At 37.1% G+C, this 15,315-nt stretch overlaps 1 protein-coding gene across 1 annotated transcript in view; it reads right to left on the bottom strand.

The window, feature by feature from the left end:
* The window catches only part of LOC150095284 (laminin subunit alpha-1-like), a 1,249,242-nt gene that overhangs the window by 782,458 nt on the left and 451,469 nt on the right, over positions 1-15,315 (bottom strand). Inside the window, exons 24-25 of the mRNA XM_090410638.1 lie at positions 3,186-3,317; positions 2,552-2,691 (exon numbers count right to left, since the gene is read on the bottom strand). Coding sequence (XP_090266764.1) covers positions 2,552-2,691; positions 3,186-3,317 — 272 coding nt within the window. The remainder of the gene's footprint in view (positions 1-2,551; positions 2,692-3,185; positions 3,318-15,315) is intronic.

The raw sequence follows: 15,315 nt of genomic DNA, 5'->3' as shown, positions 1-15,315 counted from the left end.
CTCAGGAACAAATTCATGGTGGATAGTTCCAGCAGCATCAAAAAAAAAAAAAAAAATACCATTGTCTTGGCACATGATTTTTGCAACCTGACTTTCTCCTGTCAGGGAGAATACATTTCATGCTCTAGCGTTTTATTTCTGAATCAACCTGAAAACACCAACTTTAATCATCAGTGACAATTCTAAGCAACATATCATGATGTTGATCAACTGCATGGATAAAATTTTGACAACATGCAATACCTGGGCTCTCTCTGTTCGTGTGTCAACGTGTGTGCCACAAACCTCAAACAAATCTTCCTCTTGAGCAAATCTCTTTCTAGGATTAATCTGGCCATTACCTTATGAACACCAAGCTGTACAGTGAATAGCCTAGCGGTTATTCACCTGTCATGGGCAACAATTTTCCTAGGTTTCACCAGATTTTCATTTCTCTGTGCAGAAACTGGCAGTCTACAGCATGGTTCATCCTCCAGGGACTCCCTCCCCTCTTTAAACACTAAAAACCATGGGAACACCTGTGCACAACTCAGACAGTCAACACCATAAGCATTTTTTTAGGTCTCAGTACACTTCTGTAATAGTATTCCATAATTTACAGTAAACTTTTATCCTATCACTTTGCTCTGTGATGCAACTTCTGACATGCTCCACTCGCACACTCTCACTTCAATGATTGTCACATGAAAACTGCTGCATCATCTGACTCAAAAGTTACACCAGTGATTACAACACACTCTAGCAATCAAAACTATAAACACACTTGTTACTTTTATTCAAATGGCTGTCCTGTAAAAAATCAATCTCATTACTTAATGGGCACACTGTGTAAACTGTGATCCTTACTCATTCCCACTAAATCAGCATTCAAATTGTATTGAAGTCACATCATAACAATTATCTGCAAACTTAATCCTTTAGAATTAATATTAAATTAAACATGCCAAAAGATTATATTCTTGCTTTATCCTTTATCCCAGTGTAAGCAAACAAAGTGCACATGAAGTATTTTTCTGACTCGGCTACTTGTATACATGGTGCTAACAACCTCACATCAATTGCCTTAGCATCACATAATGCAAAGCACACTTCCATTTGGAAGTATATTAGTATTCATTATCAGAAGAGTCACTACCTAAACTGGTTTCAACCTTTATGGAGTTCTCATCAGTCAAATTTATTATCCATCGATACATCACTCTCAACAAATCCACATTCTGTGAAATCCACCATACAGAATACACCATGCATTTCTTCTCTCTCTCTCTCTCTCCCCTGGCTCTTCCATTCTATTGATGTTTTCCTCATTCTCATTCTCATTACTTTCTCTCTCACTTCTGTCAGTGTTCAGTTGACATCTGTTAATCTCTCAAAAAAGTCTCCAAATCTCTCATTACCTTTCTCAACTCAGACTTAAATTTTTCACTTTCTCTCTCTCCAAACATCCTGTTTTTGCTTGAAACTCTCCAAACAATCAACACCATCTGAAGAAGTGCTAGATCTCTGTTCATACAGTCTAAAGTTAAATTCATTGAACCCTCATGCACATCTTCATCAAACTTGATCATGCTACTCATATCTCTCTACAGGCATACTTTTTTAAAGAACCACTTCCCTTGCCAGTAAAACCTGAGATATTAACGATGATATCATCCTACACTTCCAACTGTTTACATTTAATTCCCACATACACACACCTGTTGCCCGTCTGCTACATTTTTCAAGTGATGGAATGTGTGTATATGCCTTAAGCACAGACATGCTACACAATCCCAAAATATGCTATGCAAAATGTGATATTTAACTGTGGCAGACTGAGAAACTATGTGTTAGTGAACATAGGTAAGTAACAAAAGTCAGAGAAATAGTATGACAATCAGACACAAGATATCAAAATCTTCACGAAAATGGCTAATCAACTTGCACAAACTCTCCATACTCAGTCTCTATTAACTTTAAGTGAGATTTAGTTTAATTTATAAGAAAATTGCTACTCATTAATAGTTATAGTTTTTCCCTTTCAGTTGTTTCTGAAAGGGAAATTTTGTAGGCATTGCCCACAAAGAACACTTTGTGGGCATTGTTCCTGGTGAGATTTTTTTTACAGGGTAGTTCACCATTGCTTTCCCCAAGCCCAAAATTTTTTCCGGGCTTGGGACTGGCATATGGCTAGGACATATTCATGACCGTAATCCATGTGTGTTCACGGAGCCAAGTTTACCTGTTCTGGGTGATGAAAAACTCGAGTTTTCAGGTGAAAGAACCTCTACCTCCGTATGAGACCAGCAAACTCACCTTTTGTCAAAAGAGACTAGATAACTCATTAATATTAAAACTTATATTTTTTTTGCACCACACCATCAACAAGTTAGTACTTCCCAGACAGTAATCTCAGCTAGATATTTATCATATCAGAAATCATAATAAATCTAACTAGAAAATGTTTGACGTATTCAGAATAACATTACCCTACTAAATAAAATATCATTATTTCATATGCATTCATTCTTGCTGAAATTGCTATTAAACAAGAAAGAAAGAAATATTTTACCTTACAGCCATTCACTGGATCATAACCCCATGAAGTTTCTGAACAGTGTTCACAAAGTTCTCCTACTGTGTTTGGTGGACAAACACAGTTTCCAGATATAGGATCACATATGTGGCCTTTTGTTCTGCATGGTGCACATTCTAAAATAAAATTGGGGGGGAAATAACATTAGCATAGTCGTACCTCAAGTAAAATTCTCATAAGCAAAGTTTCATATATTTCTCTTCTTTCCAAATAATCGCTTTTACAAGATTATTTTAATAATTTAATTTAGTAAAAACATGTAGTAACAATAACAGGATGGACAAAATTTTCAGCTTTTATGTTTTAGGAGAAGAAGATTTACTGCAGAATACTTGACCCTTGCAAACAAGCCCACAAGCTTATTTTCCCAAGCCATTCAGGATGCCAAAGCAGAGGCCAAAAACCAGTACCACCACTTCAAGGTCCCCTACACAACAAACAGCTGCCTCACATGGATGAGCTGTAAGTAAGAATGTCAGTACAATTGCTACTGAAAGTAAAGTGGTGGCTGCGAGCAAGAGTGAACAAGGTATGTTAACGTTTGATTAGTAATAGCGCACCTTCCACGTAGGGTGCACTATTACTAATAATAATATAATAGCCTCCAAACCTTTGTCAGGATTTTCAGTATTTTCAGAATCAATGATTTCCTCATAAATTTCTTCAGGTGCTGATGAATGATTTATTATTCGATTATCTAAAGTGTGATGGAATGTCTCTATGTCTTTCTGATGGAATGTCTCTATGTCAGAATCAGTAGAGATTCATTATCAGTAAATCTATCATTCTCATTTACTAACATTTCAATTATCTTAAGGGTTTTACTAAATTTATAATTATCCTTATTGATGAGCCTGTGTAGCTCAGTGGATGTGGCGTTTGCATACCACGGCGTTTGGCCGCATGAAGGAAGACTTGGTTTCGAGTCTAGTCGGCGACTAGAGGAAATTTTTCTAAGCCTCTTTTTGACTGGTTCCTGAGTTAGTCGATCTCTGGCACGGGCAAGCGGGTTTTTCCTCCCGGAAACTCGGGTTTTTCGTCCCGTAAACTCAAGAAAATCGACCGTAGAACCCACATTATTTCAGACATTAAATATATTGTATTAGGGTTAGGGACCACGAGATGGCGGCACATTTGAGCCGTCTCTCTTCACTGTGTACCACTTAATTAGTGATAGCCTTGGGCCATCTAACTCTGATTGGTACCAGTGGAGATTGAATTGAACTGCCCACTCAGACTCCAAAAGTTAGATAGGGCTAAATGGCCTCGCCCTCCCCGTATACGGGAATAAAAAGGCGTTAGCTGATTTTTTTTTTTTTTTAATAGAATCTTTGTTTGTGATCTTTTCAATATTCCTTTATATTGGAATATGATTTTCAGATTGACAACTAGTATCATTAAAGCATTTTTATTCAAATTATATTTCTTTAGCCTATCAAAATTAGTAATTATTATCCTATGTGGATTATTTGTAATCATTATGCTATAATTTATTATTATTATTATTATTATTATTATTATTATTATCTGATCTCCATGGAGTCAGAGACTCATTGTGGGAGATACAAAATATTGCACACAATGCCCATCCAACCATATCTTAAACTTATTCAATGTGTCTACATTAACAAAGTACTCAAGCAATGCATTCCACTTACCAACCACTCTCCATGCAAAGAACCTGCTCCTCACTTCTCGGCTCACATCCTCCTTATACAGTTTCCAGCAGTGGCTTCTTGTTCTATGTCCTCCTATCCCATTCTATGAAAAATCTCTTCTATGTCAACCTGATAATAACCCCAGACTAGCTTATTATCTAGTCTGGGGTTATTATTATTAGTAGTATTACCCCCCCTCCTCACATTCACAAGGCTTTTAAATTTACATTCTCTCAATCTGTCCTTCTACTCCACATTCCAGACCACTGACCATCTTTGTGAATCTTTTCTGGATCCTGTCTAACATATCCTCATCATCATGAAAACCCACTGAACAAATCTGTGCACAATAATCTATGAAGCCTGATCAAGACTTACACAATGACATCATAACCTCTCTGGCTTACATCTAGACTGGCAAAGATGGAAGACATTGAATAAACTTCATTCCGGAATGGATAAATCAAAGCAGAATATGGCCAGATGAGGCAACACAGCAGTGACAGCTGCTTGTAGGATGAAACACAAACCATGGATCATCTTCTGTAATGCTGCTTAATAGACATTAATAATACATTTAGCTGAGAAGATTAAGATTTAATGCAGTGTAATAAAGCAGCTTTAAAGTATATTAATCACGTTGAGTGAAATCTGATATTTTATGTTTTAGCGCAATATCTTACGCAAGTGGCATTTTTGTTTGTTAATGTATGCTTTTAATCCCTATTCTTTTAATATCTATTTCTTTAAATGTATGCACTTAAGTTTTCTGTAGTTCACACATGAAATAAATAAAATTATTGGATGCTAAGGTCCAATTGCTCTCATGTTCTCGCTAAGGTTATGGAGAAGGTGAACAACCAACTTTTGAACCATCTAGAGTCACACCAACTAATCAGTAACCAGCAGAATGGATTTCACCACTCGCAATCTACAGCTTCTTGCTTTCACCACCCACCTCTGGACTCAGGTCATGGAGAAATTTGGAGAAACTCACATGATTGCCCTCGACAATTCAAAGGCATTCAATTGAGTTTGGCACAGGAGTCTAATTAACAAACTGCCATCCTATGGTCTGCCTTCCTCGCTCTGCAACTGGATTGCCAGCTTTCTCACTGACCACTCACTATATGTCATGGTGGATGATTTACTCTCCTCAAATTTCCTCACCAGTGCAGGAGTACTCCAGGATTCTGTTCTTTCACCTACTCTCTTCCTTTTGTACATAAATGACCTGCTCTCTCAGACTTCCAATCCTACAGTGCTCAAATATTAGAATCCTTAAGATCTACCATGACCAGCAACCTGAACTCAGGTCTCCTAGCTATACCTCAGTGAGGCAAGGACAACCTTGTAAACTTCAATGCCACCAAAACACAGTCTTGTCTGATCTTTTGCAAGAAAGAGATCGCATGCTTCTCCCTTATCTTCAGTAATATTGTGATATCCAAGCACAATCAGATTTCTCTTCTTGGACTGACCTGCACCTCAGATCTTTCCTGGCACAACCACATTTCAACTATAGCTTCTGCAGCCGCCAAAAAACTTACTTTTTTGTACAAGACACTTTTTTAAACGTGTACTTTTTTGCACAAGACACTACTTCACACCTTCAAAGTCGCTAACTCTATACAAAGCTAAAATCTTTCCAGCCATGAAATATTGCTCCCATATTTGGGGTGGTGCACCAAAATCCTCTCTAAGATTGCTCAATTCAATCCAAAAGAGGACAATCCAGTTAATTAATGATACCCCTCTCTCACATGCCCACTTCAATCCCTCTCTCACAGATGTTCAATTTCTGCCTTATGCCTCTTCTACAGATACTTTCATGGACAGTGCTCTACTGAATTGGCCACTATTATTCCCTCACTCTCCTCCAAAATCATTAAAACAAGAGCCACTGCTAATCAACACCCTTTTATAGTCCATCTTGAAATTCACTGAATCAACTTCACTGCCTGCTCCTCTATCTCATCTACTTCTGTCCTTTGGAACAGTCTCCCCCACTCTGCCTTCCCTAAAGATTAAAACCCTCCACTGTTCAAGCAAAATGTGAACAGATTCTGCCTTTCTTCTATTCTTCTTGTTCACACTTGACACTAATGTGCTATAAGTGCCTCTGTAGCACAAATGAAAGAAGGGCGGTACATTGCGCCCTTCGATTGGAAAAGGCCTAAGTTCGATTCTCGTCATGATGGGAGGAACCTTTATATGGACTTTTTCAATTGAAGGTGAGTTAGCCGTTCTCATACGGAGGTAGCAGGGTTTTTTCTCTCAGAAACTCAGATTTTTCATCCCATATACAGACAAATCGACCTTTCAGAACACACACAATTTACAGACAAAAATACTAGTTGTGGTGGTGTTGAGCAGTAGATGGAGTTAATGTAGATGATTGATAATAGAGGTTATGTGTAGTGGTGGAAATGGACAGTTGTACAGTAGTTGTCCTCCCGTGATGAGTCTTCGGACTACTTGGAGGTGTCACAAATAATAATAATAGAACATGTGGTGTTTTATGTGTGGATCAGATATCAGATATTAAAAAAAAATTATATTGTCTATTAATTGCGGGTGTGCTCTCTAGCTGATTTGCATGAGTACATAAATATACATATACTGCATATATACACTGCTTGGAAAGAAGTCAATGGACACCACAGTGTGAGGAACAAAGAGCCATGGTACCCACCTTCATAAGATGTAGGACCTCCTTTTATTGTGATGACTGCAGCAATCCTATGAGGAACACTTTTCATAAGTGGACGATAGTGATAAATGGAACTTTTGAACCATTTTTCCTGTAAGCATGTATGGAATCCTGGACTAATGTGGGATAGATATCCACTGACCTCAATGGAAGCTCCAGTTCATCTCGCAGATGTTCAATGGGTTGAGATCAAGGCTCTGTTGAGGCCAGACAAGTGTGATGACATTCATGCCCACAAACCCCACAATTACAGCAGCAGCCTTATGACATGGTGCACCTTGCTGAAAAAGACAACAGTCAGTTCTGTAGAAGCACCACAAAGTAGGAAGCATTGAATTATCCAGAATGTCCAGATACCACTCAGAGTTCAGAGTTTGTGGCACCACAATCACAAGTCTGAGACCAAACCAGAATAATCAGGATCATACAATCATACTGTCATCTCTAAATTTCACAATTGGGGTTAGGCACTCTATTAAAGGATGTTCATAGAACATCTGCTCAATAGAGGGTGTAGCGTGATTCGTCACTCCATTCCATCTCTTTGCGCCACTGAAGACAATGCCGTGTGTTGGTTCGAGTAATGTGGAATTTTCATATTGCAGACCTATCATGGAAATCCATGTTGTGAGCCTCAGTTCTGAATGTTTTTGTGTAGTTTTGTGTTCCAGTCAATGCCCAGAACTCCACATTCAATATTCAGCTGACAAATGACAGTTTTTACCCATTATCCTTAGTAGAAAACTAAGGTTACATTCGATGAATGTCGTGGGTCATCCACTGTGGGTAGCACTTGCAGTTGACTCCCTGCACTTCCATCTTAGTATGGTATTACTGACTGTTGACCTGGGATGGCCCAATTTGTTAAAATTTGCTGAAGAGATAGGCATGCAACATGGCATCCTGTCACAATGCCTCTTTCAAACTCTGTTAGTTCCTTTCTTGCAGCTATTTCACCCAGATACAGTTGTACTGACTTGGGAGCATCATATTCCTCCAATTTATACCTGCTAGAAAAATGTGTCTCATTACATGGCCCAATGCACCTTGCCCGTGGGGGTGTCCATTGACTTCTTTTCAAGAACTGTATATATAACTATAGTTGCATGTTCTTGGGCTTGTTCATAACTTTTAAGATTGTTTAATTTTTACTCCTCAGTAGCTAAGAGAATTGAAGCAAAAATGCTAACTCATACATTTTATTAGTGACATAAGGTAGCAAAAAAATTAACTGAAAGTAAAGGTAAGAAATACATTTTTTCAATTCTCATGAACTAAAAAAAAAAAAAAATTGAAACACACTTAGGGTGCATTTTGAAAATGAATATAAAGAAATTATATTTTAGGAAAATTAAAGAGAAATCTGTAATACTTCTTTTGCAATGTTTTCTATGTTTTCATATCCACTAACAATGGTTCACATTCTTCATATTCTACTGGCAGTTAAGAAATACATCAATTACTGCTGTCCACTGCACATCAATGTTAGGTTTGTTTTGGGATTTCCCTGGCAATTTTGTAGTATGCCCAAGTATCCTATCCATTTATTGGTTACATACCATTATGAATATCAGTGATAATCAACAAGAATTCAAGAACTGGCCTACCAGTCCGGAATTTGGGGGGGTTGGGCGCTGTAGGCGAACCCCCCCCAACCCTTTTGAGTTTTCAAAATTCGAATCATCAGAATTCAAGGAAAACCAGCCTACCAGTCTGGAACTTTGGAGGGTTGGGCACTGTATGCACCGGGGGGGAGAACCACCCTTTCGAGTCTTCAAAATTCAAGGAGAATCGAGTAGAGCAAAGAGTTTTTTTTGATAATTTGTTCTTCTCAGAGCAAAGAGTTTTTTTGATAATTTGTTCTTCTTAAGAACAAATTATCAAAAAAACTCTTTGCTCTACTCTCCCATTGCATAAAGTCTGGATACTTCAAATATGACAATAAGATCTTACAAAACTCAGGTCTGGCCATGGGCAGCCTGCTCTCTCCGATTCTTGCAGATATATTTCTGAACGATTTTGAAGAAAAAGCTATTAACTCCTTCCACCTTAAACCAAAATTCTGGTATCGCTATATTGATGATATTTTCCTCATCTGAGAAGATGGTGTCAACAACCTCAATTTATTTTTAGACCACCTAAACAAGTGTCATGAAAAAATATCTTTTACCTTCGAACTGGAATCTGAAAATTGACTCCCCTTTCTAGACCTGAAACTTACCAGATGTGCTGAGAGTATTAAAATCTCAATTTTTAGAAAGCCTACTCATACTGATAGATACCTTCATGCTTCACCCCATCACTATCCCCCACAAAAATTTGGTATTATTTCCACCTTAGCTCACCGAGCCAAATCTTTACTTACAGAAGAAACAGAAATTGAAAATGAACTCCTTTTTCTTAAAAAAACTTTTATTAATAATGGTTTCTCTACTAAGAAAATTGACAAATTTCTTTCCCCCAGTCACTCAACTACTTCTGAAGATCCCTCTACCCCCAGAGCCTTCATCTCTTTGCCTTACATCAGTTCTCTTTCACCAAAACTGGCAAAACTTCTCAAGAAGTTTAACTTCAGAACTTGCTTCACTACGCTCCCAAAACTTTGTTCAATACTTAGTAAACTTAAAGAGACATCTTCCAACTCAGTTTCCTGGAGTGTACAAGATTTTATGTGATTGTGGAAAGCCATACTATGGTCAGACTGCTAAATCCATCCTTCTACGTTTGGAAGAACATCATAGAGATATCTGCTATAACAGGACTAGAGCCAGTGCTCTCTCTAACCACGTTCTCTTTTCAGTTAACTCAGATGAAGGCCGCCAACACATTGTGAACTGGACTCAAACTTCTAACATCCATGTGTGCTATGATGAGCTCGAAAGAAAGATTGTCGAATCTAGAGAAATTTCTCTAGATTCTTCTCATATCAACAACAGCCTGAGTTTCAATCTCTCTGAAGCACATGTTGCCTCTGTTCAGTATTGGTGCACCCGCGACAGCGCGTAGTATACATTTGTCTGGAACACAAGCTTGCATTTTGTTTTCAAACACGCTACTGTCTTTTTGTACTTGTTCTGTAATTACAATTTTAAGTCTCTGTAATTCTTTATATATTTCTTTGATTGTGATACCTGAAGATGTTGATCTATTCAACGAAACTTGTTAACTAGTAGTATCTTTTTAATTATACCATGTCATCTTTTTATCTCTCGGTAACAGTCATTAGAAGTTTTTTTTGAATAATATTCCAACCGAGTAAAAATGAATTCTGAAAAAAAAAAAAAAAAAAAAAAAAAATATATATATATATATATATATATATATATATATATATTCATGTGCTGTTTCCTATCAAGGAGGCTGACTACTATGATGTGATTCATGGTTAACTATAGGGCATAATGACATGTGGTGAGGACCTCATCTCTTCCACATATTGTCATAAGTATTCATGACTGTAATCCATGTGTGTGTTCAAGCGACCGATTTGTCTGTTCTGAGGGACAAAAAAATCCGAGTTTTTCGGGTGAAAAAACCCTATACCTCCATATTAGATGTGAGGAACCTTTATCTGATCTCTTTCGACTAAAGGTGATTTAGTCGAAAGAGATCAGATAAAGGTTCCTCACATCTTAGACAGTAATCGAATCCATGTCTTTCGACCAAAGGGCTTCATCTATACGAACTGAACTATGAAGGCTCAAACTTATTCACCCAAAAATTGTTGGCATATGTGAAAAATGATTGGATGAGAATGACATCCTCACAGGAATAGAGATGGAAGGCTGTGATGTATTTCATGAAGTGAGAAAGGGTGAAACGGGAGGTGGGGTGCTACTGATAATAGAAAAAAGGGTTATATCCATACAGGTAGAGATGCAAGGGGGAAATAGTGGTAGTGGTTTTAAGACAGTATGGATGGTACAAGACAGAGGTGAATAAAATCTTTAGAGGTATCTGTGCCATAATAATTACTAATGGAACACATATAGACCACAGTAATAACTTTAATTAAATAAAGGTACAAATATTTCATACTGAAAGTAACAGTACATCCTCAGTGTAGAACAAACAGTTAAAGAAATGGAATACAAAGTAAAGAACAGTCTGTGGATCGCCAATTAAATTGTTGCTATGTGCCAGAAGATTAATTACTAAAATATATTTAAATAATTCTTTAAAGATAATTATTTCATTGATGGTTACATAAAATAAGAGTCTCCCAAACTTTTGGGAGAGAGAGACAGTCATTTTAATTTAAATTCGACTGATGTAAGAAGGCTTTGCAACTTTCTTTAAAAAGGAGTTCATATTTAAACCTACATCTGTGGAGAAGACAAGCTTTATCCCACTGGATATTATGATTAGTGTCAATGCCATGTTGTGTGCTAGTCCAGATGTATAAGGTTTCATGTATTGGATATAATATTGATGTTCCTTCATTCTTTTTTCCACAGAACGGCCTGTTTGTCCAAAATAGGCTAAACTGCATTCACATGGAATCTGGTGTACCAGATTCCATGTAAATGCAATTTATCCTATTTTGGACTATAGAAAGAATATAAGACACAGGCCAGGAGAGCGACCAGAATGGTGAAGAAGGCAAAACTAGAATATGAGAAGAGATTGGCACTAAGATCCAAAGAAAATCCTACAGAATTTTTTAGCTATGTGGCCAGTAGGTAGAGAAACGATTGCAAAAGAATGACATTGGGGAATAAAAATGGGAATAGAGTGACTGATGCAGAGGACATAGTGGAATTCTTCGATGAGCACTCTATTGGAGTATTTCATCCTGGAGGAGGTTTTAATACTAGAGGGATAGGGCAGGTTCAGGGTTTAGAGATGCAAGAGGAGAGTGTGTTCCAAATACTGAGTAATCTGGATACCAGTAAAGTTGTTGGACTGGATGGTATTTCACCAAGGGTTTTGAGAGAATGTGCTAAAGAATTGACAGCTCCGTTGACCTGGCTTTTCAATAAAAGTCTGGCTGCAGGAAAGGTACCCAGGAAATGGAAGGAAGGTACGATAGTGCTGCTGCATAAGGGTGGTAGCAGACAGGAAGTGTCTAATGATAGGCCTGTTTGTGTACATTCATCACTAGTTGTTAAGGTCTTGGAGAAATTAGAGAGGGACTATATATACAGCATTGGACAGATGAGGGTAATGTTATCTGTGAGAATCAACATGGATTTGTTAACGGGTGCTCTTGCTTTAGTAATAGGATTGCCTTTTATAATAAAGTGACAAGAGCAGTTGATGAGGGAAAGGCATATACTGTCATTTTTTTGGAATTTGAAAAGCCGTTTGACAGGGTGCCACATGATAAGCTGATATTTAAGTTGCAGCACATGGGTTTAAATGTTGGGTTAGTTAAATGGATTCAGGATTAGCTGACTGATAGGTATCAGAGAGTTGTGTATGGTGGGGCAATATCAAGGAAGCAGAAGGTTATAAGCGGGGTTCCACAGAGATCACTACTGGGACCTGTATTGTTCAACCTTTATATCAATGATATTGTCAATGGATTGCGAGGGGGAAATTCAGTTGTTTGCAGATTATGTGAAGCTGGGATTAGTAATTGTGCAGATGTGGTAGCCCTGCAAGAGGATTCGAATAAGCTAGACAGATGGGTAAATGAATGGGGGTATCAGTTTAATGCAGCAAAATGTAAAATCTTGAGGTTTGGTATTGTAAAATTTGGTATTGCAGTATTGCAAAGGTGATGAGGGTAACTCAAAGGATTGCTGCAATACTGAGAAGGACGCTGACCTGCAGAGATAAAAGAGTTATCATTCCGTTGTATAAGACCCTGATCAGACCACACTTAGACTATAGTTCTGAGATTTGGTCCTCAGGATTTGAAGGGAATAAATTGACTGTGGAAAGGGTACAGAGGCAGATAACAAAGATGGTTTCAGGACTGTACAATACGATTTATGAGGATCGACTGAGAGAATATGGACTGCAGAGTTTGGTGGATAGAAGAAGGAGAGGTGATATGATCGAGACTTTTAAACTGTTGAGAGGCAGCCACAGTGTAGACATTGGGGAGTTCTTTCACTTGGTGGAACGGTGGGAAGGAGCGGTGACAAGGAGCCATCCCTGGAAGTTACGAAAGGAGGCTGTGTGCAAAAGGGTGAGGAGTGGTTTCTTTGCGTAGAGGGTGGTTGAACCTTGGAATGCATTGCCTGAGAGAGTGGTTGGAGTGGGAACGGTTCTAGCACATTCTGAAGTGTACAAAGTTCCATGTTACTGTGACTTAGCCTGCTATGGATAAATAGTACAATCCATTAACATCTGCCTTCAAGAAAATAAGAAATACATTTGAAACCATTATTATGGCAAATTAGAACTGGCAGACCATGTGGGGATGCTTTGGACATCCCTACACAGAATTATATGAAAAAAAAAAACAAAAAAAAACAAATGTGCATTATAAAAGTCATTATCATGCAAGTCAGATAGATTATTTTAAGAATTTTAAGAATCAGCCATGAATATGAAGTATTCTCCTAACCTGAATAAGTATGGTTGCATTATTTGCCAAAAAATTAGGGAGGCTGTTACCTTAAGATCAACTCCTTCATATCTGTAATACTTCTTTTTACAAGATTAGAGGGCACCAAATTAAGAATAAATCTTTTGCCCATTACAATATCAATTGTTTAACTTACTCATTGTCGGACGTAAAATGTAACATACCATTTTGCTCTGAAGATGCTGGTTTGAAATCCAGCAAAATATAAGCTAGTTAATAAACATCTTTTACGATTTATTTTTTGCTTGGTGTTGTCATACTCTTACAAGTAAATTATGAATTAAGGGGATATATTCCATCATTTACCAATGATACAAAACTAGGAAAAGTGAAAGCTAATGAAGATGATGAAGAGATTGTGTAGGATGATCTACATGGACTGACACTATGCTCAAATGTAAATTATTGCCAGTTACACTTGGTTAAGCGTATGATGCACTTTGGGATGAAGAAATCACAAGCTCTGTACTGTACTGATTGTATGGACCTGCGAGGAATTGATGATGCCAGAGATGTGGAAAGATAGTTGAAGATTACAGGACATAATGTAAAAGTAGGCAAAACAGAATATCAAATCACATAGCTGTTGAAAAATACATTGACAAGCAGGGTTATGGTGGTTATTATTATTACTCCCCATTATATAAAGGCTTTTAAAAGGCCATATTGACTAATTCATGCAGATCTGGTTGCTTGGATTCCATGTGAATGGAGAAACAGAGGAGAGGATCAAGAGGGACGTGCCAAAAATTGTGGCAGGTTTATGGAATGATCCCTATAAGAATACATTAAAGATCTGTGATCTTCAAACAAAGATATTAGGCAAAAATGAGAGGAGATCATTAAAACATATAAGTTCTTATTGTGGGTTTATAGCAATTACAACGAAGACTTATGAGGCAGGAAAGGAGAGAATTAGGATCACTCCTGGAAACTGCATATGAATGACATTAGTAAGGGTGTTGAAGGAGGATGAATGGGTGGATGGTTGCCAGAGGTAAGTGTGAGTACTTTGTTAGTAAATGAATTCAGGATGTGAGAGATGGATATACAGTAGTATACTTAGAATTTGCAAAGGCTTTTGATAGATTTCCACATCATAAGTTCAGTGGTGAGCTATAAGGGGCTCGCCCGAGCCCTTTGATAAATTTTCCTAAAATTTGCGAGCCTCTTGTTCTTCTCGTTTATTTATTTTTTTTTTTTCAAAAAAATTTAAAAAAAACATAATTCTTTTAAATATATTAAGCGAAAAACTCATATAGTAACCTAAAAAAGTGATTTTATTAAATAAAATATTATAGCTACTGTTACTACCATTTTACAAATAAGAATTCACTTTTGGTAATTGCATATAAATAAATAGGACTATAAAATAATGCCCCTTGATTGGTACCGTTGATTATCACTGAAGTATAAAAACAAAAGAGAAATATAATGTACTTCAATATTATTGTGTTTAGATCATACTTATTTATTATTTATAGATTGTTTGTCATAAAAACTTCTATCGCAAACAAAAGAAATTTATTTTGTTTATAAAAAATGCGGACTATTTCATATGTGCGATTATAAGAGATTATATGAGACTGGTGTTGAGTCTAGCAGGTAAAAAGACACTGTCGGAGAGCTCCTGAAAGATTTGTGATTTTTGTTGTGTTTTGTTGTGTTGTGATTTCAGTTTTCTTAGATTTAATTGTGTATTTTTAGTATATTATTGTAGTATTATTAGTGAATAAAAGTACAATATGGCTAAGTATTGTAGTTTTATTCACTACAATACTTAGCTATTTATATTATTTACTCACCACTTTATGTTACCTTAATAACA

The sequence above is a fragment of the Typopeltis vanoorti genome, chromosome 20 (assembly GCF_054136105.1).
Source record: "Typopeltis vanoorti isolate ZY-2024b chromosome 20, IOZ_Tvanoo_1.0, whole genome shotgun sequence".
NCBI lineage: Eukaryota > Metazoa > Arthropoda > Arachnida > Uropygi > Thelyphonidae > Typopeltis > Typopeltis vanoorti.
This window is presented reverse-complemented; position numbering and strand designations above follow the sequence as displayed.